Consider the following 25,809-nt stretch of genomic DNA (forward strand, 5'->3'; position numbering starts at 1 on the left):
GCCAAACGTTCGAATTCGAGATTTGATTTAGAAAATGCGAAAAAAACTTGTCGGCTTTCTGATTCTGAAAAAAAAAACGCAGTATTCAGTTAACATTCCAATGAAATAACAATCTAAAGTACAAAGAATACCGAAACTCGATGTATCATGTGGTTGTCCCTTTTCTTCGTGCAATTGCTTCGTATACAAATACATTGGATACCGCTGCCGCATGCATGTGATTGAATTTGTGTATGTATATGTGTGTGTGTGTTTGTACGTGAAAGCTCTTCTCCGCCGTATGTTTGACACATTTAAAGTACGTATGACAAAAAAAAGAATAACAACAGAACCGAAACAAAAGTCGTGAGATGCGACAGAGACAACAATACGAATGTAACAAGTGTGAGCGAATCGACACAGAGTATACCGTTTGCAAGTGTTATTGTTCATGATTATGAATCAAATGAAGTAGCGATCAGTCTCGTAGAGTCATTGGGCAAAATGGCCGAAAGTAAAGGTTCTCTGTTAGCGAAATCGGTACAAAAACATGCAGGCCGAGCCAAGGAAAAGGTATGTGTTTTTGTTTTCGGTTTTGTGTAGCATATTTTCCATTCATAAAAATGAAATAGTGCAACTGCATATTAGCACCATAAACACGACACACACACACACACAATCAGTGACGTTCTCTCGGAAATCTCGAACAAATAAACAGAAGAAAAATACAAACAAATCACCACAATAATGCATTTGCCAGCAATAGATATTCTCCATTGCAATTTATGATAAAATAAATAAATAAAACTGAACGAAAATAAAATACAACACCAAATTGATAAATTACAATTATAAAATTGAGTGCAGTTAAAATGAGTAAAAAACAACGAAAAATGGAATATAACAACCGAATTGAATTTTGAGAATAATTCGAATGAATTAAAAGAAAACAAAAAAAGTGTAAATTTCATCGATCATCAATGTTAAAGTTCAAAAGGAAAATCGTCTTCCGAAATGAAAATTTATCAAGAAAAAAAAAACAATTAACACAGTGATTCGAATTAATTTTTGGTAAAATATTTTGCATTCAATTGCACGACAACCGAATCGTTTAAGATGATAACATCTTATCACTTACGTTTGCTGTCATTCATTATCGTACCTAATACGTTTTTTGTAAATTGTGTCTAAATGAGACAAGGAATTATGTACAATAATGTTATTTTAATAATGGAATGAAGAAAAATGAAGAAGAAGCACCAGCATTGCGGCAAAAACTGTATTTTAAAATCAAAGTGATGAAAGGTTCCGTAACGAAACAAAAATAGATTTCCGACGATATATGATGCGTGATTTTTTTTTTATATCATTGTCGTTTGCAATATGTAATTATGAATGTGATATGTGATCTGAGTATGTGTGTGTGTGTGTGTGACTTTTGATATATAGTCAAATATCTTTTCCTAATTCATTTGTGCTAGAGAGAATAATATATGGTGAGGAAGATCAAAAAAAAAACACACAAAGGAACAGAACGAATTAGAAAAACAACAAAAAATAAATAGAGAAAAATCCCACAACAACGTCTAATGCTGACAATTAGCTGATAAATTGCATGCATTTCTCACATTCTGCCCCTAAATCAAACATTACATTCGTTATAGATGGGTTGAAGTCATAGTTTTCCGACACTCGTCGAAAACCATTGTGTTCAAGAAAAATTCTATAAGCGAGATGTGACACATACTGATGGTGGCTAAATTCAATCGAAGTGCGAAATGTGACATGCATCAGCCCGAACCTGAAAAACGCACTCACATCAATTGGGATTCTAATTAAATTGCTGCCTATCACACATGAACACTATATATATTTTCTCAACATTTAGTGTTGTTGTTGCATTCGGTGCGGCGAAAATTCATCCACCGCATATCGAACTATTTGCCTTATGAAATAGATGTATGACCTAATATTTGTCGGTCATTTTCGTCACACCGCACGCACTAGCCAAAACATACATATCGAATAATTTCAGGACTGACATACCGTACATCACACAGAATCTATTTTATATTTATATACATATATCTATATCCAAGCAGGCATGAGACATATCCGTTTCGAAAATATAAAAGACACATAATATATTATGCGATGTGCGCGACACACACACTCTCACACACACTCTCACACACATCACAGCACACAAATGTGATTAAATGAAAATCCGTCCGTGCAAATGAGCGCAAATTTTTTAAAAATAACGGAAACATTCGGTCAAGCAGTTTTCAAAATCTCTTAACTTCAATCTGAGATACATTTTCACTATGTGACTTGACTTCGTGTGACTTCAATTAAAAATAAATGTGAAATATGCTTCGATGAAATACAGCCAAACGCCGTCAAGCAAAAGAAAAATAAAATTAAAAAAAAAACACAACAAAATCGACATCGAGACGAAGAAAAAGAGATGCACGACGAAAACTGGGCTTACGCACATTCTAGCACTCTTCTTTTTCCGTTCGTTCGCTTTCTTTACGAAATTTGAGTTCTTTTTTGTTGCTCAAAAAAAGGACATTCACATCAAGAAATGAGATTTAAAAAGAAAGAGTTAAAGTAGAGTGTAGTGAAGTATTCTATTGAGAATCGACAAAAAAAAAGCAAACGACACTAATCAGCCCTTGCGAAACTTGTCAATGTTAAAAATGTTGATTTCCATACACTGTGTAGAAATTCTATGAAAAAAAAGAAGAGGTGAAATATTTCATGCGGATTTCTTTTTATTTTCAAAAGGCGCCTTTCATTTATACTTTTTATTAGCAATGAATGTAAAATAAGAAAGAAAAATTCGCTCTTCTCCAATCCTCATTACCACATACGTATATTCTGAGCTCATAAAATGTTAAATGATCACACCGTTAATAATATTGGTAACGTTGTAAAGTGGAACACAAGCATGTCGCTGTTGTTGTCGACGGTGAGAATTGAATCGGCAAAGAGAGCGATAAAACGAAGCAAACAAACGACAAAAATAATAATATCGATAATCGAATATGCGAATGGTTATTTTCTACGAACGAGTGATAGCAAATAGAGTCTGATCTCTTTTCTTTCGACAAACAAATCATCATGACGTTTGTGATTTTCTCTCTCGCGCGCTCCGTGTCACTTTTCGGCTGTCTCTTTCTTTCATGAAATATTCCATCCGACCTTTCACCGAATGACCGCATTTTGTAGACATTTTTCGTCATCGCAATGGCAGTGCTATGCAATTTTATTGCAATACTTCTTTGTTTTATAACAATATCTATATGAAAATGTGCATGATCAATTATGCAGTATGTGATTGTTATGATTTGATGAGGTTTTTTTCCGCTTTAACATAGTAATTTCTGTGAGTGTTTCATTTGTTCGTTGTCTTAAGCTGCAATCTTACATATTTTGTCCTAACATGTAAATATGTTGAAATGCAGACTAGACAAAATATTAACTCATTCCTTCATTTATTTGGTATCTCGTGTGAAATACACACAGGCATTGGCATGCTGAAATCTCACGCGCGTGAAACCAATCCAATCCAATCATAACGAAACCGAAGCAGTACAAATGAATGTCACAGTTCGCAGATTAATTTACTAAATATATATATATATATAAAAAGTGAGAAGAGATAAAGAGAGACGACTTATGTGTATAATATGAACAAATAATTGAGTATATTTTTAACTGCTTGCTCGTATGTGTTCGATTCGATTTTGCATTTCTCGTCGAGATACTTTCTCTCGAGAAGCAGAGTCACACATCAGAAGGAAGTTAACGAAAGCATATTGTTGTAAATGAGATTGCTAGGCAAGGTAAAAGCAACCAAACACAGACACACACTTTTTATGTGTGAATGTGAAGAAAAAAAAAGATGAGAAGAGAGAAATGCCGTTCCACTTCACTTTGGGATGATATTTAATAAATTGTGACCATCTCTATATATGCGATCAAGAAATTAAGATAGTCGATAGCATTCATACCACCAGAAAATGAAAAGAAAATCAACAACAACAACAAAAACCAAATCTAAACGGATGTATTCTGAATTGGCGTGCAATAATCACTCTCCCATAAACTCTGCTGCTATGAATTACTAAAGATATAAATGTTTCGTCTGATGAGAGAGTCAGCTTAAATGGCGTCTTTAATCATTGCCATAGTTAATGATGCTTTGAAGTAGCCACTTTAAGCGCACAATTATTATGATGGAGTGTGTATATCATGTTTTGATTAGCTCGCACGAGTAAATCTGTTCAAAATATGAAGTGAGATAGAGCTGTGTTTCGACCATTAATTTTCATTTGGATGTAGCGAGAGAGATAGTATATGTTCAATCTACCGAGTGATAGTAAATGTTCTTCCTAGCCTGCTTACGTAGATAGACAATCGTCAGTAATAATTATACACATTTAATTCAATTCGAAAGTGTTAGGAGCCATTGACGACGACGACGACGGCAGTGGCGGCTCCGGCGACGATGCATGCACCATTGGAAATTATCATTTTTTTTCGATGTGTGTAATGTGAGAGAAAAGCAGTTTTATATTTATCTCCGCTTGTATCCGGACAAAAGAGACTGAAACAATTCAAATAAGAGTCATATTGTTGTCATATCGTGTCAGGCAGATGATATTTTCCCAAGTTGAATTGTTTTGTGTGTATTTGGTGGGTGGGCGCAATGTATGGGCAGAAAAGCTGCACTTGATGCAAAACCTTAAATCCAAGATTACCAAAGAAGGTCATACACGAATGCCAAGCGTGAATATCGTACAAAACTGATGTTTCAATTGCAAATCATGTGGCCGATTCACTTGTGTGTACATTTTTCCATGGTGTTTTCGAATTCAAAGAGTTTCTCTCTCGGCCACCAGATTTCACACCAATTTATTTTTTTTTTTTATAATCATATATGTGAGGCACATGATGTTGACTTCTGTACCATCGACCTCAATTTGGTTTATGCTAATCAATAAATTAGAAATTTCTCGTTTCTTCCGTATAACATTTTAAGTTTTGCATAAATCTTGATTGAATATCAATGCATCCGTTCAATTTGATATCGAGCTCAATCGAGAATATTTAAACATTACTCAAAACAACAAATCATGGCTTAAGACTGACTCTGAATTGAATTGAATATTTGTGCAATTTTTGGGGCATTCAATAAAATGCATGCATATTTGAATGCAGGCACACTTGATAAATAGTGCCATACATATGCTTTTTGAATTCAAGTGTGGGTGAGTCGGTGTCATTTGCCTTCTCTCATATACAGCGCTCATATGTATCACAATTTTTCGTTCGGTTTTAATCCAATTCCATTTAGTACGATTACCAAAGAGTTGGCAGAGCAATTTTTTCAACAAAATATTGAATTTTCAACGATGAGCACGTGTGTTTGCTGTATTTTTCAAAATGAAAAACGTTTCGGCAGAGATGCAGACACGTATTAGAACTGTACATATATACACATACATCGATAACACAGACAAACGAACTCTCGTATATAAAGTGACGAACGAAAAACGAGAACACAACATTCATTCTAATTAGCTGAACGAAAAAAACAACAACAACAAAACCACCAAAAAAAAACGAATAGACAAATGCTAATTCAATTGTGTATGGTCCGAATTGAAATACTAAAATAACTTTTGGCGGTATGGCGGAATCTAATTTTCTCTCTATCTTTCTTGCATGCACAACATGAGGAAAAAAGTGGTTCGACTCTCGTTCGCAATCGATTTATTCTAATGCGCGATGCAAAATTTGGGAAAGTTATTTGAAACGAAACAAAAAAAAAAATGTTCAAAATGGGATAGAAAATAGATTGAATTAACGAATGAATAAAAAAAGAAGTGTTAAAATCCAAATTCAATTTACACACTTCATATAATAGATGGAAATTGTGTGGCTTAAGCCCAATTACATTCACACTTACAATAAGTGACGATCTAATAATAATTATTCGGATTTTCCAGTTGTTATACGTTCTTTAACAGAGATAACCTCTATACATTCACGAACACAAAAAATTGACAAACGATTTTGTAGTGACGGTCATACAAAATCTCTTTATTATTAAATCATTTCAAAGTGTTGTGGTTGTTTTTTGCCTTTAATGGTGTTACAAAGCGGACACATGTTGCGACATTATTCACATACACCGCTTCCTTACTTGACCATATTTTTGGTTTGGCTTGTCGAAAGACTCAAAAATTGATTCTGTGTGATCGTAAAATTGAGTTATATAGCAAGCAGCACCACCAAAAAAAAACAACAACAACCGATTGATTTTTAAATTTGTGTGAATGAAAAAAGAGTAGACTACGCGAAAACAACAGACGATTGAATCATCGGAAGAGACTCCGAAAATGGCCGAAATTGAATTAGCGACATGTATGACTCTCTTTCTTCTCCTCGACATTCAACTCGGGTCTGTGGGCTTTGATTTTGGATTTAACGCACAAAGTGCGCACACTTTCCAATTCAGCATATAATTTAAGTTAAGAAACAGCATTGCCCACGCGAACGTTATAATAAACATACGTATGGTAAATGCTTTCGATTTCTCTTCAGTCGATCGTTGTCGTTTTTTTGGAGACATTTGATCGCTAAAATGTTACAATATGGTATTTACTAATATTGTGTTCGTTGTGTGAATAATAATTCCATATAGAAAGACTATTTTCGCATTTCATTTGAGACAAGCATAGAAAAACAAAAAAAAATGCTTTTTACATGATATAATAGCGTATATTTGGAAATTATCGAATGAGTCTCAATATGAACCGAATAATAATGTTGTTTGAATTCGAAGTCGATTTGTTTTCAAAATCAATTTACAGTTTTTTTTCACGCTTCATCAAAATTCAATTGTTTTTATCTTAATTATTGGCACAGTTACTTATTAGCCGCAATTAGCAGATATACAACGGTCTACTTCAACCGACTAAAGTACGTTTACGAACGATGAAAGTTCTTTTCAAATTATCAAACGAAAATAATCTTATTTTTTTTTAAAGCGAAAATAGAAAAATCACTTGAGTGGTCCATACTCAAGCGATATGATATGGCAATACGATAGAATCACTTTAAACTTCTTTTTTTTTTACCGAAGTAACAGCAACAACAAAAAAGAAAGAATTCATTCAAGAGGAAACGATAATTTGCATGTGAATAGAAAACAATCAAGTATTTTTGTATGGACGGTTAAATTGATATATATGACTGGATTTTCGCTATTTTGCCGTTCGGCACATCAATTGAATATTACTCAAATTTAGAAGAAAAGAAGTTGCACACACATATTTTTGAGAGAAATCCTCTTCGATTGAATTCTAAATTGATCGTCGATTTCAAATATTTATGAAACGCTGCGGCGGCGGTATGCATACACAGAAAGAAATAATCAAAACATATTGCAATGAACAAATTGAATGTTTATGGGATCGCTTTTTATCGAAGTATTCTTCGCATCGGCATGCACTTGTTATATATTTACATTTTAAAATAGATCTCACATTGGTCTAAGGAGAAACATGTTAACAACAACAATCGACAATTAATTTATTTATGCATGAGATAGCGTGTGTGTGCGATATGAAAACCAAATAAACTTCCATTTTACGTTTTATTTGAATTATTCGTTCAAAGTCTGGTCAAATTGAAGCAGCAGCAGCAACAGCAACAGCAATATGATTAACAAAAAGGCCAATGGCCCTGATTCATCGGCATTTACATTTTGCATTTATTTGATGTCTATTATGTGTATTATGAATCGCATACATTCGAACTGTAATGACCATTAAATGTAATTTTATCGAATGAGATGAAATGCAAGCAAATTCAAAAGAAAACATGTCTGCTCATATTTCAGTATACTGTCTGTCAATCACCGGTTTTCTCATTTTCTTTTCAAGGAAGAGGAAAATCGACAAAAGGAAATCACGAAATTAGAATAAATAAATGAGAAAAAAACGCAATATTGGATTGGTTTGTTGTTGAAAGCATGTTGATTTTAGCAATCGATTAGAATCGATATAATCCACTTGTGTATCAATCAAATTACACTTGATTTCATACACTCGAACGGGACGAGTGGAAGCAATATTTACGCATGAGATAATTTAATATTACTATTTTGGGCATATTCTTATGCAATGTTCGAATTGTTGAATGGAAATGATTCAGGCACCTGTTGAAAAGCAACCATCATTTCCATTTGTGTTCATTCCCATTTCGATGCGCATATCGTTTCGTTCAATGATTCAATGATATTTCACTTTTTTTTACTTCTGAATTTTTACTCAGTTTTCCCAGCATTTCCGATCATGGGGTCAATCACGAAATTCTAGTGTATCTAGTTTTTAATAAGATTTCACTAGAAAACTAGAAAATTCTAGTGCGTGAAGTTGGCCCTCAGTAGTTTTTCATATAAATTATATGGCCTTTGGTGTGAAGTTGGCTTCGTTTGTGACGTCATTATTCGCACTAGATTTACTAGTTTTTCTAGTATTTACTAGCGTGATTCGCCCCATGTTTCCGATTCAATCCGTATGTGTTTGCGCGAGCGCGTGCACGCTTGTTTTTCAACTACAAAATAAATATATTCCTAATTGGTGTATTTTGCCATTTAACTGATAGAAATAACAATGGGAAAAAAAAACTACAGAAATTAAAGCCAAACAAGTGTAAATAAACTGTAAATGATACAATCGAAAATGCAAATAAGCAAAATAACAACAACAGAACGAAAATAAAATAGCAAGAGTAGCAGCATAGCAAGCGTTTGTGTGTGCAATACACGTGATACCAGTGTGTGTATAGTGTTGCCTATTTGCGCAAAACAAAGCAAAAACGAAATAAATTGATTCCAACAAATGTTTCTGTTTTTTGTTTTTGTGTTTTTGGTTTGCACTTGGATATATTCACTTTAAATGTTGACACCGCGTCAGTGAACAGTATTTTAGAACAGATGCGAACACAAAATGCACAAATGACACAGAAGATGGTCGGATCGACGATGAGCATTAGCACCGTTGAACTTAATTAGAGTGTAATCTAATGCATTTAGCATTGTGTTAGGTTTTACGATCGACATTTAGAGCATCGCCATTAATCCAAATCGACATATCGTGGCCAATGCGTTCTTGGCTCGTTGATTCAATTCTCTGTTGTGTCTTTTTTTTTTCCATCATTTTGTCAGACGAGTTCAGATTACATAATATTTTTCCTTATTAAAGAAGTGTGAGATAGCACGCTTTCAAAGCGATTGGTTGATTGCTTGGTTGACCAGTAGCTGGTTGTTATAATGTGACTACGTGACCGACTTCATGTTACTGAATGGAAACAAAATGAAATAGACAAGGTACAATGAATTTTCAATGAAAAGCACGTATACAATGCATGTGCTTGGTACCCACAATACCTATAATCTTGAGATGGATAGTTTTCGAGAGGAAACTCAAAATGAGCGTATGTGTCAATATATGATCGGTATTTCGTTACATTTGAAGCGAGACAACGATAAATAATGGAATCCAGGCCAATCAGCCTACCATTTATGGAATTCCTTCCCCTTTGGTAACGCAATGGTAACAACCATAAAAATACATACTTTGCTGAAACTAGCGGCCAGTTGAAGTGAAAAAAAAAAAAAAATATCATTAAATAAATTATAATCAAATTCTAATGACTGGCTAATTATCGCTTGTTTAAAATGTTTCTTACACTTGAAACAACAGTAACAACATATGGAAATGCTAGCGAAAAGACAAAACGCATGTTTTACCTAATATTTAACGCTTGGCTCATACGCCAGTCGAGCAGTATTAGGCCATACTTACATTTTTTTCTCTTTCCTTAAAAATGATTGTTTTTAATTTGCTGCCGTCCTGCTTTAAGCATCTCGTGAAATGAGACAGAAACCGACACAAACAACGATTATCGTACTCTACGTAATGAACAAGTGAATATGGCATGTATTAAAAAGAGAAGGAGACGAGAGTGTGTAAGAGGGAAAGAGAAAGAGAGAGAGAGAAACAATAACAACCGAAATGAAAAAAAAAAGATATTGCATGAGTGAAACATAAGCACATAGTGTACGCATCCATTGAAAACCGTTACCTTTTTTCTGTAATGAATAAATTTATGCATGCACTTGAAAAACTTAACTGTTTGCAAATACAAAATCTCTGTATAATTTGTAATTTGCTTGTTTGTTTGGCGGTAATCGTCATCCAGTGTGAATTATCTAACATCGCCTAGGTGCATATCGCTCAAATATAATTGAACCACTGAAAAATTGTGATCGCATTACAATATTTACAATTCACTTGAAAATTCTTTGAGTTCAAATTTGGCAAAGTGATTTCAATAGAAAATAAAAACTCGATTCCAATGTATTTTGACGAAGCCTTTCAAATCGGTTCTATGCGGCAAAATAAAATTAATTAACCATTCAAAGTCCACCTTTTTATATAACTGAAAGAAGAAAAAGAAAAATGATTTAAAACCAGATGTGCGTGAAAGAAAGTCATTAAGCATTTTAACGAAGATATTGTTGAAGTTTATTGAATGGAATGGAAAGGAAATTGAATGGAGTTGATTTCAGTGATCGAGTTGTGTGTGTGTGTGTGCTGTGTGAGACACACCGTTCAAACGGCTGCAAAATAAGAAGGTTGATTCATTTGTTGTAAGTTGGTCAGACGCGCGCACTGCACATCCATTTTTTGTTCGCGCGCTCCCTCTCTCTCTTCATATTCTTCTCTATTTCCATCGTGAAGTCATTCCATTCATTATTGTGCGCAATGCATTTTGTTAATACCTAGATTGTGTTTATGCCATTTTATTCTAGACCTATCAGCACACCATCATTTCCCTCTTTGTGTTCAATTCACATTTTGCGTCTTTTTTTGTTCTACTGTACTGACATGAAATAAACACAGTAAATGTAACGTATAATATTGTAAGCAAATATGAAATGAATGGTGAAAAAGAGATGAAAAATCAACAAATTGTGGTTACACATACTTTTATGAAACATAACAAAATGAAACATATAAATGCGAATTATTCAGTATTTAGAATTTTATTATTCTTTGTGTTTTACCTTTCAAAACCACCTGCATTCAATTCTAATACACAGCAACGATTCAGCGATGCTGGTGTTGAATAAATCTTCAGGCAAAATTCAAATGTCGATTTCTTCTCATTTATCAATTTGGAATTTTGCATAGCCGGTCTCAGTCCACTTCATTTTGCACAATAATGAATAGCTCAAGCTTTTGCTTAATGCGGTGCGTGCATGGGCTGTGTGTATGATTTTTGTGTGTTGGCCGAAATGGATTGTTAGAAATATCACATCCTATATGACAGTAGACATCACCAAAAAGCACAACCAGAAGCACTTGATCGGCAGCCCTATTTTTAATATTATAAAATTAATCTTCAACTGTGTGAATTCTAAAAATATCACTTTTTCTCTCTGCGTGTGGAATGAGCGTCTCGGCTCGGCTCTATGCTTCGAGTCACTAGAAGTCGATTTTTCTTCTGTTTTTTTTCTGATTGATTCTCAACACGTACTTTATTCGCTCGCTTTAGCATGTGTGTACGTAGATCATTTCAAGTGAACATTGTTACAAAAGTACATTCAACAACGAATTTTCAACGGCAGAACAAACATAGACAGTTGCATTATGATTCTTCCATTGACACATTACAGTTGTCACATACATATATCGTTTTTTTTTTCTCGAGCACTATCCTCATTTCTCTCTCTCTATCATTTTGTAGTTTTTCAAACCGGCGTATGAGTGGCCGACTGTAAGGTGGCGGCAATATATATGCTGGTTTTCCGTTTTTGTGCCTTCTCTTATGTGCGCAAATACACACTTCATCGCAAAACGTGAAAATTGAACCTCTTTTCTCATACACTCAAAGATTATTCTTGTTGTAATAAGTTACGGACTATTTCATTTGAGACATAAATACCTAAGTCGAGCAAATTTTGCTTTCTATATTTGTATGACAATCTCTAGAAACAGCCGATTTTTGAATTCAATGAGTTTCTTTCTTTCGTTTTTCTTCCACATCAGCAGCGGAAAATGAATTTTCTCAAATATTATACACAAAATTAAAAATAAATATTTTCTTCAAATTTTTCAAAAATTGAATCAGATGAACTCAATTTATTCATTATTGATTTGAAACCGCATAAAATGGAATATATTGTTCAATTTTGATGGTTGTTTTTTAATCAATGAACAGGCAGATTAAACAAGTTTGAGAAATTAATTTGAAAAATTTACAAATTATGGTGCGAATAGCATGCGCGCAAACGCACCCAAAATGGTAAACAATTTTGTTTACAGAGCGATTTGATGACAATACGGCATGAGAAGCGTCGAATGAAAGACCATGTTATTATAATAATTTTTTTTTTGTGGCGAGAAATAAAAAGTGCTATAATGAAGTCATAGAAGCAAACATTCCATGCAGTGATTTTCGCCTCCATACCATGACGAACACACTTATAAACTTGGCAACAAATAACAAAGTAAACAAACGACAGTAACAATGAGGTATAAATTAGGTTGTTCAACAATCTATGGAATTACACTTTACACTGTGTATGCGATGCCTATGCGAAATATGTGTATTTTTGTTTTGTCGCTCGCGTTAATATTTTAGTGTTTGGTTCAAAGTGAATGCCATTCAATTTAATAGAGATAGATAGATAGAGAGAAAGAGATACAACCGAAACATACATATACAGATAAAAATCGTCATTACACAAGATAGCAAACACCCGCGACTTTATCGCTTACATACAAACTGTGAACATCTCGAGCCAACTCAGAAAAGCACATTTATACGTTTGCTTAAATGCTTGAGTTTTGTATCAATGCCGCCTCCGACGCCGCTGTGAGATTAGATAACACATTTGGCAATATGAAAAAAAGAAACAACATAGTGTCTATTGACAAATATGTTTGGTCACATTGACATAAAAAAAATGATGCTCATCTGTTCCATTTGTGGGAAACCGCTCAAAATCTATGCAATGCATCCATCATCACTTGGGAAATATTGTGTTTAAACTATTTTTTTATGATATGTAAAAGAAGCGATCGACTTTTTGCTCTTTGCTAACTTTGTCGAACTTAAAAGAGAATTCATTTTTTACCGCATTTTAAGTTTATACGGAGACATATGAAGGATTTTCACTCAATTTTTTTGGAACATGAGAAGAGAATTCTTTAGATTTTCATTTTTCTGTTTATCAGTCACTGTATTTTCATTTTGCTTGAATACAAGTCAACGTAACCATGTGCATGTTCATATATCGAAGTTGCCATAGAAATTTCATCAAGAATACAGTATGATCATCGTTTTTGTGTGTGTGTTTTCAAAGCTTATTCGGTGTAGTCTATTTGATTCCTTTTTCATATATCATGATTGAGCTTCATTTTCCATATATCGATTCAAATGCGCAATTATTTACTTTTTTCAATGCAAAAAAAAAAATGTAAACCAACAATCAAAAACTTGTTTGTTTCCCACTCTCTCGAGAATTCTAGTGACAGTGAATAAATTCAACTTCTATGGTGGGCTGTTCACTTAAACTACTGCGTCGCACAAGTGAATGCAAAAAAAAGATTCCCTTTTGAGATATGCAGGCTTGAACATGGGATATCTCAACAGTCACTAGTATGAAATTTCTTTCGTTGTGTGTGACGTAAGAGCAAATATTTCTATTATATCAAGAGAGAGAGAGAGGGCAATATTGAAAAATATCGATCGATAAATTTGATACTAATTTGATATGGAATGTTTTCTGTCAATGAGATAACCATCGATCAATAACCTACGTACAAATTGAATGCGTACACAAAACTAATTTCAACATAAATTATTGCAAATAATGACCGCACGCTCTAGTTTGAGTCCTGATTAAAACTACAAATTTATATTAAATTTTAACACTTTTTTTCCCTCAAACTATATCAAACTCGGTCAAATATGCTAAGCACGATCACAACAACACAACTAATTGTGCTATTAATATTTATACACCATAGAATATGTGATTCATGTGACCATTTCAAATGGTCGCATCCATGTCACGAAAAAAAAATCTAGTGTCTGGCTAGCGGTTCTAGATACCAAACGATATAGAATAGAAAAATCGACCGAAAATTTCCATTCGATCTGCTAATTGGAAGTGTGAAGCACATTTTATCTAATAAAAAAGCGAAATCATGATTGTGGCATTGTTCGGGCCCACGAGTTCAATAACAATGAGCGAAAAAAAAACAATTCGAAAACAACCTATAAATGATTCCTTGGCTCGAATGATAACAATTACGTTGAGAATGCACAAAATTAATAGCGCAACACATATCGAAATGATTTTTATCTACTTATCTATTTACAGAATAAATTTTAAATGTGCGTATGTTTTCGAGCAACGAAGCACGAAGCACGGAACATTTTAGTATATTCACTAGCAAACAAAAAAAAAACGTTGTATTATGCCCCCATATCGTCTCTATTTGCGACGGGTCAGTGCTAAGAGCGCAAATTGCACTGGCAACTTTTTTTTTCTTCTTTTCAAATATTGTATTGTTTTCACGAGCGCATTTTATTAACAATTATTTGTTGTTGTTTTAAATGTTGAATCATTTTTTTTGAAATAAACATGTTATTCATTGCTTGAAAAAAAAAAGAAACAATCGTAAATTAAATGCGAATTGATTGATTAATAACAAAGTATCGTGACTTTATTTGCTTGTCATTTTGAGGGCTGAAAGAAATGTGATTTTCTTAAATCCAAGTTTGCTGAATTGGAACTCATTTGTTTGAACATTTTTTCTTCTAAAGAATTTCGAAAAACGCGGCGTTCAGACGAAATTGTGTTGTTACAGGAAATGTGCCACCCATTTAGTTCGGGTAGAATCCTGTTAATTTGATTTTTCCTCGAATTTAATGTTATTAATTAGTGATTGGTGATAATCAGGGAAATAATATTTCGTGTGTCGTGTCAATTGAGAATACATCACCATGATGTGGTTTCTCGGTCATCTTATTGGTTGATCATGTGCACAATGACGTGGCCGTTTGTTTTAATCAAATTTGCTGTTGAATTTTGTGATTGACATTGCTCTAGGTCGGTTTACGTAATGTGCACACTAACGTGTGCTACGAACGTTTCGCCCATCATGAAATCGTATTCAGTATAATGACTCCAATGTAAGCGCTGAATACAATGCTTATATGATATTTATATTTACTGATTTTCTTTTTTTACAAAACTGTGCGACTACAAATGCATACAGTGCCACAACAGTGAGATGCTTCCATTGCTTCATTGCGCTTTATTATTCACATGTACATGTGTGTCAGTTGAGCAGGCGATTTAAATTAAAATTAGCAGCTGTGTGTTGCGCCTGCACTCATATGTTGACGAAAGAAATTGAATATTGTGGGTATGTTTAATTTTACGTCGTTAAATTGACAATTAATATTCGGATTCGAAAAATTCATAAAAATTTGTTGTGAAAATGTGCCTTTTTTATCGCCTTCTGGAATATTCTGTATGCAATGCATTTCTTCTCTCTCTCTCTCTCTCTCTCTCTCTCTCTCTCTCTCTCTCTCTCTCTCTTATCACACATACCATTTACACATTGCACAAGAATAAAGTGTAAAATATTTTTATCTGTGAAGCACATTTATATGAGAAATTCATGAAAGTAGTATACAAAAATTGTTGAAAAATTTCTTAAACAAAATCGGTTGACAATTATTATATCCGGCTTTAATATCACAAATGAACGTAAGATAATACATTTTTTTATTATTTTCATTTTGCATATGAATCAAAGTCATTATATTTCTTTGTTCAAAAAGTCGATGCTCTCACGTTCGAAACATTGTATTAAGGATATAAATTATATCTAAATATTTAAAAATGCATTATTGCAGTTGACAAAAATGGCATTGATGAGAGAAAGGCAATGAGAAAAATCCAGCGGCAAGAATTTTATAAAACTAAGTAAAACGGCATCGCGCAACAACAACAATCACAACAAAAATGCACTGTGAAAAGAGAACACGACATCTTTTCAGTCGTAACAAGAAACCGGTCGCATACCAAAAACTACTACACTTACTTCTTGGTCGTTGGCGCTCCTTTGTTTATCTCTTCAATTTGCCGCACTGTTCAACGTAAGTTTCAATGCAAGCAATGTCTCAAAGAACGACCAAAAAGAACAGAGAGAGAGAGAGTGAGAGAGATCGAAAACAAATCGAATGGACTCAATGGAATTGAATCAAAGCAATACAATCATAATGTATCTAATATCTAAAACTCGAAAGTAAATAATGATCAAACCAAGTCAAAAAGAAATGGTTAAACAGCTATTTGTACTAATGTCACTTTAAAAATAAATCTGAGCCAAACAGGTGAATGAAACCTGCCCAAACAAATGAAAAAAAAAGACACGATGTGCGGCGCAAACAAACATGTTTTTAGATTTGTCTTAGAGAGACGGGGAAAATGAAGAAAGATAAAAAGAGAGAGAGAGAGAGGGAGACCATCAATCAACTCTCAATAAACCTTATATGAGATTGTCAAAACATTTGTTTTTAAATGCGATCCATTCAATGAACCAAAAAGCCACGTCGATTGATTAAGAGAATTGTTGTCGGTGTAATCTGTTGAATACTAGTTTTGTATATTTTCATCGACAATAATTTTCAATTTCATTGTGATCAAACAAAATACATATTGAATGAATATTTTTGTATGTTCTCCATGTCGTTTACAATCGGGAGTAAAATAGCAATTTAGCTCGGTCGTCAGTCATGGATATATTCTTAAAATGAATTTGTGCAAATGTGAGTGCATGTTTTGAACTTGTTGCAAGTCTCCAATAATCGATACTTTCTCTTATCTATATGGCGAGAACGGCAAAGACATCGACACGTCGACAACAACAACAAGTAAATAAATAAATACGCTCGGCTGTTCTTCGATCCAGAAAGAAGCATGCAAGAATGTATTAAACCGGCTTTGAAAGTAAGACACACAATTTGCCCAAGTTTTTTATTTCATGATTCTGCGCCGTGTATGAATTCGGTCTTGCATGCGAGTAAACCAAATATTAAAAAAAATATGCCAAGCGGCAAATAAGAACATTGCTAGTGAGTTGAGTGTGTATGTTTGACATTTTCTCTTTATTTGCCAGCTCACCTTTTTTTCGTTGATTTTGCTAAAACGGCAGCAGTTGCATGCAACAACAAACAAACAACATTTCTGTTTACAGTTCATTTGTTTGATTCGCTCGAATTTCATTATCTCCTTATCGCAATCACACTTGCAAATGCAATGTCTCATATTTTATCGTTTGTTTATATGACCGGGTTCGTTGGTTGGCTTCAAACATTGATCTCAATTTTCATTTTCGAAAAAGTAACGGTTCTTATGGTTGGTATGAACTTCATACGAATGCATTTGGCGACATTTAAATTTTTTGATACTGAATTTGAGAGGCATATGCCCTTTGTCAATTTTGAAGAATGAAAAAAACGGTGTCGTTTTCAGTGCGTGCAATGGAAGTTAATGTAAGCTTTAGACAGTATGTGCACATACATCTGAAGTGAAATGAAAATCAAGCACGTTTGATGTACACCATTTTATACTGCCACTGTTAGTACTGATCGTATCGCTACTCGCACTGACGAAATTTACTTTTTTACATTCAATTTCTATATTTATCGAACTAGACAAAATTCAAACACCGAATGACTAGATTCCACTTTTAAACGAATTTTTTTTTTTTGAAAGCAACGAGAGGAAGACAGCTTGTACACTTTTGTGAGAAGTGAAAAAAAAATAGTACACTTGTAAAGAAAGATGACAGGATATCAATATTGATAATTTAATTTGAGAAAAAAATGATATAAAAATAAAAAATGAACGCAAGTTTCATTTGGTTAGAAATGATTCAACGAGTGCCAAATAGGCTCTTTCGAAATCGAACCACAACAAATAATAAAAATGTTGAAATTTAATAAAATTAGACATGATGATATTAAATTTGATTCGATTTGACCCCTTAATTCAATTTAAATTGAATTACAAACTTTTGCGTTTGTCATTTGTTTAGCATTAGCTTTGGTGTAGAGAGAGAGAGAGAGAGAGAGAGAGAGAGAGAATGTTATGTGCAAAATCAATCAGGAGTTGTAATTCAATGAGAGTAATATGCTTTCTTACATACTTTATGTGTTCGTGTTCGTCCATTTAATTCTCGCATTGTATTTAATGCTTCAGTAATGTAATTCAATTAGACGAATGACCAAACAAAGCATAAAATGACTGAAGCACCATTTTTTCAATAAAGAACCTTTGTTGTACAAAGGCGAATCAAATGCAATGGAATGTGGATCAGATGTGAACAACAGTTAAAGAAACAGATCTCGAAAATTCAGTGCAACATTCTTGCACTCTCGATCCAAACAATCCAATATTCATATAATAATTCCATAATATCTGAATAAGTAAAGTGTACCGTTAAAAGAGCGAAATTATTCGTTTATGTTTTCCATTCATTGCTGTCGGTAGACACGGTTGAATAAGTGAACACACCATTAAATCAAACATCGATAGCCACCAAAGATTGCTATATGCATGCAAGCAAGTCGAAAAATTTACATTGAAATATCCCGATTCAATCACATTCTGGCAATGCAATACGTTTTATTTAAATTCGTACACCATATACTGTTCCTTTTAGTTGTTCCACGTTCGATCAGCTTGTTTTTGTTGTTGTTTTCTCGTTCAGCAAATGAAATGAATAAATCTAAATTAGAACGCACAAGTTTTGAGTTGAGCGAGAAATCGAGATTCAGGTGAAATCTCTTGCTGTCGCTTTACTTTTGCTATTTCAAGTGAAATAACAGTGCAATTGGTTATAATAAATCAAAGTCTGTGCTGCCACTTGCAACTATGTCTTACATTCATTTCTACGCTACTAATATTTGCACATATTTTCATGAAGACGGAAATTGTATGATCAAAGAAGCGAAATGGCAAAGAACATTCATAGTAAAATTGCTTGTTGGAATATCACATTTATATTCCACATTTTGACAGTGGCACCTTTATCAATAGAAATACATTGTAACTAAACATATTTCTAAAGAAAATCCCTGAATAAATTACTATTACTTCATCAAGTACACTGTACAGTTTGAGACGAAGCAATACAAAATAAGAGAATCGTTTCTTTTATCATTAGTATATAACAACAAAACGTATTGATTTAAACGACAGTGGAAAAAATATTTTTCGGAAACTGTTTTGTGTGTGTGTGTTTTATCTCAGGCACGAAGGTTACTTTGAGAATTTTTTTTTAAATTTACAATATTCTCACGTACAATATGCAGTTGTAGAAAAAATGTTACTCAATCAATTCAAATAAATGCCTAAAAATCGTTAATATGCTTTTTTTTGTTCTTTTTCAGCTATTACAAAATCTTGGTAAAGTCGATAGAACGGCCGATGAAATATTTGATGAACATTTAACGAATTTCAATCGTCAACAAAACAATGCGACTCGCCTCCAAAAGGAATTCAACAACTACATACGTTGCATCCGAGGTAACATATAAATGTTTCTTCTTCTTTTCATTGCATACATTTTTATCGTTTTTCAAATGTTTGATTTCCTTTCAGCTATGCAAACGGCATCAAAGTCATTGATGGAAGCGATTGCCGATGTGTATGAATCACAATGGACGGGCGCCGATGCATTGAATGCTCAAACACAACAAATGGATTCATTGTGGCAAGACTTTTCGCATAAATTGGGCGATCAAGTTCTGATTCCCTTGAACACATACACGGCCCAATTTCCCGAAATGAAAGTAAGTAGTTGAAATGACATGATCGCAGAGCTTTCATACCATTTTTCAAGTGGCTGCACCTGAATACAAGATAAAGCACTTACAAGAAGCAGTATTTACCTCCGTGATGCCTATAACATTGCACGACCATTAAAATGAACATTCGCAACGTAAATCATTCTAATAATTTAAAAAAAAAATGGCAATTTATCATTTCGAATTCTAGAAAAAAATAGAAAAACGTAACAGAAAATTAATTGACTACGATGGACAACGGCACTCATTTCAAAGTCTTCAAGCTAGTTCAGCGAAGCGCAAGGATGATGTGAAGGTGACAAAGGGACGTGAACAATTGGACGAAGCACGACGAACCTATGAAATTTTGAATACGGAATTGCATGACGAGCTACCTGCATTGTATGATTCACGGATTTTATTTTTAGTCACCAATTTGCAAACGCTTTTCGCATCGGAACAAGTTTTCCACAATGAAACGCAAAAAGTATGACCTATTGAAATTCAAATCTTAAGACATGCAAACACATGTAATTATATGGCTCTGTTTATGTTTAGGTTTATGCTGAACTTGAAGCGATTGTTGATAAATTGGCCACAGATTCACAACGCGGATCTTACACTATAAAGAAAATTACAGGTACGATGTGTGTATGTGTATGTGTGTGTTGTTTGCATCACTCTTGACTGCACAATTTCTTCCATTCATCATCACCTATTTGCACTCTAAGTCACTAATTTCTCTTTCTATTCCCTTATATTTCACCTGTTGTACAGCGAGTGGCAATAACAGCCCACCACAATCACCAATCAAATTGAACAGTGCCACGGTTAATAATTCTTATCCAGAAACAAATGCGCTCACAAATGGCGGAGGTTCAAGCAATGGAAACAGTCGTATGTATAAAAATTTGCGTTCGTTTACGTCCGGTGTTATTGATTTTCAAGCTAACTCCTGAATTCTTAGCGGCTTCATTCCAATAAAATCGTTTGCAAACGAAAATAATACATAAGAACACATTGATAACCAAGCTAAATGTGTCTTTAAATAATTTTGGATTCTCTTTGGAATGCTAAATTTCTTTTTTTACCCAATTAATTTCGATCTAAAAAAACATAACCTAATGTGAAACAAATTAACCGATAATAATATTTTCTTACTCAAATTTTGGATATATCTTCGAAAATTTGCGTCTTCAACATTTTTTGGCTCCAAATCAAATTGTCGTCGTCTTCAAACAATTTAAATGAAATGAAGCGCCTTTTTAGCGAGTTGGTTTTTTTTATTTTCTATTTTAATCTAACAGCATGCACGTGTAACATTCCCTGTGTTTTTTTCTCGTTTCTTTTTTCTCTTTTTCATTTTATTCGATCGGAATGTTGTGTGTAATTTACGTGCTGAATTTGCCTAAATTCACGACTTATCCGACAAAAAACAACAACAAACAACTACAATTGTGTACATAAATCGCACGTCATATGCAAATACAAAAACATTTCCAATACCAATTAAAACACATTGCACGCAAAATTTTCCAAATATGTGCAAATATCGAATACCCCAAAATACCCACCATCTCCCTATAAAAATCACCTCGAACGAATCATTTCGAAATTGCACATGAAGCAACATCGTCAGGCAGTTCACCATCTTCACCTAAAGCACAACCGCAATCTTTATCATCGTCAGGTAATGAGTCAGTATTGAATGCTGTCGATGTCGATGCCGATGGAATTGATGACAAATCATTGACAAATGGAAAGACCGATGAGGATGCTATCGAATCATATCAAAATGCGGAAATCATACGAACATCGCATGCCTCAAATTCGGATGCCGAATATGAAAATACCATGAAAATTACATCCGAATCGAATGGTTTGAATGGTAGTAACAGTAGCGTGACAACTACCGATGCTGCCAACACTGCTACTGCTGCTGCTGCTGCCGTCGTCGTCGTTGATGCGACCACAAACAACAACAATGTTGCCAAATGTGAACTAGTTAATGGTAAATCCAATGAAGCTGCCAAATCAGATGATAATTTGAATGCTGCAAGTAAGGACCAGTTGTATGACGTGCCCGTCGGTGAGTTTCACATTTATCCATCTCTGCCTCTCACTTTCTGTCTCTCTCTCTCTCTCATCTCTATTTCTCTACGGAATTCCCCGGAAAATGAAAACAAACATTCAATTAGTAAAATTCAATTCGCAATTATACACGTGACACTGTCACGTTGCTACAAAAACACTTCACATTTAAACACATCGACATCAATTTATATCTCGACCATATATTGTGTTTATATTGTTGTAACGACTATTTGAATTAATTATTTTATTGTTGAGAATTTTTTTTTCATTCGTTAGAGACAGTTTATTACATGACTCTTTAAAGCATTGTTTTCAATATGAACAAGAAGCACGGGTGATTATATGCATGAATGTTTTTTTTCTTTCGATTTGCTTATATTGTGTTTTGTTGGCTTATTTCAAATCATATACACGCACACATAGTACTCGTGAGCTTTTTTCAATAATTTTTCTTGTTCTTTTTTCATGTTTCTTTATTTTTGGCTCATTATCATTTATCCTTCCGTATAAATGCACATATAGAGTATTGTAATCAGAAAAGTGGAACGCAAATACTTCATTTGCTTCCAAAATAGGAGCAAATTAAGTTTTTTTTTTTGTTTACTTATAAATGCTACCATTTTCTAATTTAGTCTTTTAGAATTTACAGAATGAATTTAAACTTAAAAGAGTGGAACAATTTATTTATTTGATTTTATTTAAAACAACAAATTAACGTGCTAAAAAAATAGACAAAAGAACTAATATAAAACAAAAAACAAAAACTCAATTTACAATATCGATACAAACTGTTGAATTTAAATAGTTTGAAATTCGGTTAGCGGTCACAAGATGTATTCTGAAAAAGAACAGAACCATTTTGAGAAAAAATATTGTTCACGATTTGAGTAACGAATGATTGGTGTTATATCGAGGACAACAAATGAATATATTTTTTCTTTGGAACAAAAAGCATTTACAAAATAATAAATCATTTTTAATTTTTCAAATAAATCACTAAATCATTTTATTTGGGTTCAATAAAATTCGTACCAAAGAAAAATTTATTCAATTTTTATAGTTTTTGGAAAAAAAATTGTAAGAAAATGCTATACGAGAAAAATCTTTGTGTATACAAAAAAGTGGCCACACCACCCGGGTGTTGTTAACAGAAAACAAATTCTGCTGTACACTTTCCTACACCTAGATTGTCCATGGTATTTGGAAAGTAGGTTTTCTAATGTTTGTACATCTGCGAGTATTAAGTTTAAAGCGACGGACGAACGTCATGTGTCCGTCTAAGAACTTGTGACCGCTAACTGGTGAACGCTGAATATGCATTTAATTTTGTTCAAACTAAAAGGTATCCAATTGATTTCATTGTTATTTCAAATGCATAGGTGCAACAACAACAGATCTACCGCCTGGTGTGCTGTATCGAGTGAAGGCCACATACAAATATGTTAAAGAGGATGTGGATGAACTCAGTTTTGATGTTGGCGAAACTATACAAGTTATTGAATACGACGATCCTGAAGATCAGGTAAAAAGCGACAGAATTGCCAATTGGTAACCAGACCAAGAATCTAAAATCAATTTTTTTTTTCAATTGGGAATTTTCATTTTGTCCAGGAGGAAGGATGGCTGATGGGCCAGAAAGAGGGAACAACTGAAAAAGGGCTCTTCCCAGCCAATTTTACAAGACCATTATAACAATGACAGAGTAATAAAATTACACTGTTTTTGCACATAACAAACAAATGCGAACACACATCAAATCTGAAAATTGGTTTATTAAAACACAACCAACCGTATCAAAACGAAGATGAATCGATATTCGCATTGGAACAAAAAAAACACCCACACACAAGACATCTGATCCAATTGGCCATTTGAATAAATCAACAACAAAAAATACACAACAATTGTTTTATAACTATTAACAAAGAAAAAAAAAATGAAACAAACTCCACCATAGAGTTAATTCTAAAATTAATTCATCGCATATTCTCTGGTAGATAAGTGTCTAATTCTTTTTTTATTCATTCACAAATGATAATCGATATTTCGAATGCATGTAAAATGTTGACGACCCTTGATCAAGTAATTTAGATATTGTCTATTGTTCGCGAGTTCGAATATCACTCTGCCGATTATTGCAAATGAAACACATCAAGGGACAGATAACATTGTACAAAATTTACAACAAGAATACAAAAATGTCGGAATAATTTGTTGTTTTGTTTTTCGTTTAAACAATAAAACCAAGAAATTTAAACATACTTAAATCGAAACACAGTCCACAAATCGTAACACCTACAAAAAAAAAAAACAATTAAAAAAGAAAAACGAAAAAATCTTGTAAATTGCCAATACATTTGCATATAACACTTATTTCGGAGGAGTTGAAAAACATAACGAAAGATATTAGAACAAATTGTCAATATAATATAAATATAATATGTAAAATTCGTTCGCATGAAGAAAGAAAAAAAAACAAACCCGAACAATATTATCGTTAAATCTACAATTTTTTCGATTTTTCCTCTCGAAATCAACGTACGAACGTACTATGTATTGTATTTTGTACATAAATTTATCTTATATATGAGAAAAATACAAATGAATATTAAAAACAATTTTATTTTTTAATAACGGAAACTAAATCTGTGCGTAACGAAAAATAAAGTAATAAAGATTCAAATGACAAATAAAAAAAAAACAATAAGTCGTAAAAATTGTGTGTGACAAGAGTGAGAAAATTGAAAAAAAAAAATTAGATTCAAAAATTAATAAAAATGAACAAAAAAATATATATGAAAAAACTATGCTGGTTTTAAAATGAAAAATAACCTTATATTGCATTTTTAAGTGCAAATTCACTTTCATACTAATTTATATAATTCGAGAACGCGTGCTGGTATTCAAGAAAAACGAAAACGCAATTCAAAACCGAAAGCGAATAAAAAGGTTTAACTAAAATATGCGATGATTATTATATATTTATTAAAACAAACAAAACGGAAACTAATTTATTTCATTAAAAAAAAAGAAAAGAAATCGTTCATTTATGGATTTGATGACGTTTTGTATGTACTCTCAAATCAATAAAATACCAGACTATATAAAGAAAACACTCTACCAAAATTTTGTATCAAAAACAGTCAGATGCCAACGAGTGCAAAACAATCAATCAAGAGGCCATGTTTTGGCAAAAAAAAAAACGAGATTTTGTGTTTGTGTCAGATTTGAAGCAGTTATGAAACGATTTTCTTTTAAATAATAATCTTCCATTTTTATGCATAAAACGACAAAACAATCTGACCAAAACAAAATCAGATATGTATATGTTAGAGAAAAGAAAATGAGACAAATGATAATTAATTGTTTCTTATTTATTCGATTTCCAACTATTATCTAAATAAAAACAAAAAAATCTATATCAGCTGTATTTCCATGGTTTTTTTCTTGGGTGCAAATGTCCGAATTTTTGCTCAGCTCAGACAATCGTTTTGTTTCTATTTTATGTATGCGGTTTGAGCCGGTCAGAGAAATGCAGCATCTGGTACATAGCCAAATGGTGATAGAACTGATATTGAATTTTTTATTGTTTTGAACGAAAACAAAGGCCCTCTCAGTCATATAAAACAAGGGAACAATCGCAATTTAAAAAAACAGTTCGAAAAGTACTGTGTATTGATTGGAATCGCACAATATTCAAGGTCTTCGATCGTTTGTTATTTGAAATATTCTAGATTCACTATTTTTTGTTTCGTGAACGTTTGTTTT

The 25,809-nt window shown here is 33.2% G+C and overlaps 1 protein-coding gene across 4 annotated transcripts; it reads left to right on the forward strand.

The window, feature by feature from the left end:
- Positions 1 to 428: 428 nt before the first annotated feature.
- On the forward strand, positions 429 to 25,244 carry LOC116342112 (myc box-dependent-interacting protein 1). Of its 4 annotated transcripts, none has more exons than XM_031769647.1 (9): positions 429 to 552; positions 19,552 to 19,687; positions 19,763 to 19,953; positions 20,159 to 20,434; positions 20,506 to 20,587; positions 20,725 to 20,844; positions 21,575 to 22,036; positions 23,421 to 23,563; positions 23,653 to 25,244. In XM_031769647.1, the coding sequence occupies exons 1-9, from the start codon at positions 484 to 486 to the stop codon at positions 23,731 to 23,733; spliced, it is 1,560 nt and encodes a 519-aa protein (XP_031625507.1). In that variant the 5' UTR covers positions 429 to 483; the 3' UTR covers positions 23,734 to 25,244. The 4 variants fall into 4 exon arrangements, with proteins under 4 accessions (XP_031625507.1, XP_031625643.1, XP_031625725.1 ...); XM_031769783.1 differs by having other exon boundaries at positions 21,638 to 22,036; XM_031769723.1 differs by lacking the exon at positions 429 to 552 and adding an exon at positions 17,060 to 17,104.
- Positions 25,245 to 25,809: the final 565 nt, after the last annotated feature.

This window comes from Contarinia nasturtii, unplaced genomic scaffold, assembly GCF_009176525.2.
Source record: "Contarinia nasturtii isolate CC-2019 unplaced genomic scaffold, AAFC_CNas_1.1 Cnas_scaffold_78, whole genome shotgun sequence".
Taxonomy (NCBI): Eukaryota; Metazoa; Arthropoda; class Insecta; order Diptera; family Cecidomyiidae; genus Contarinia; species Contarinia nasturtii.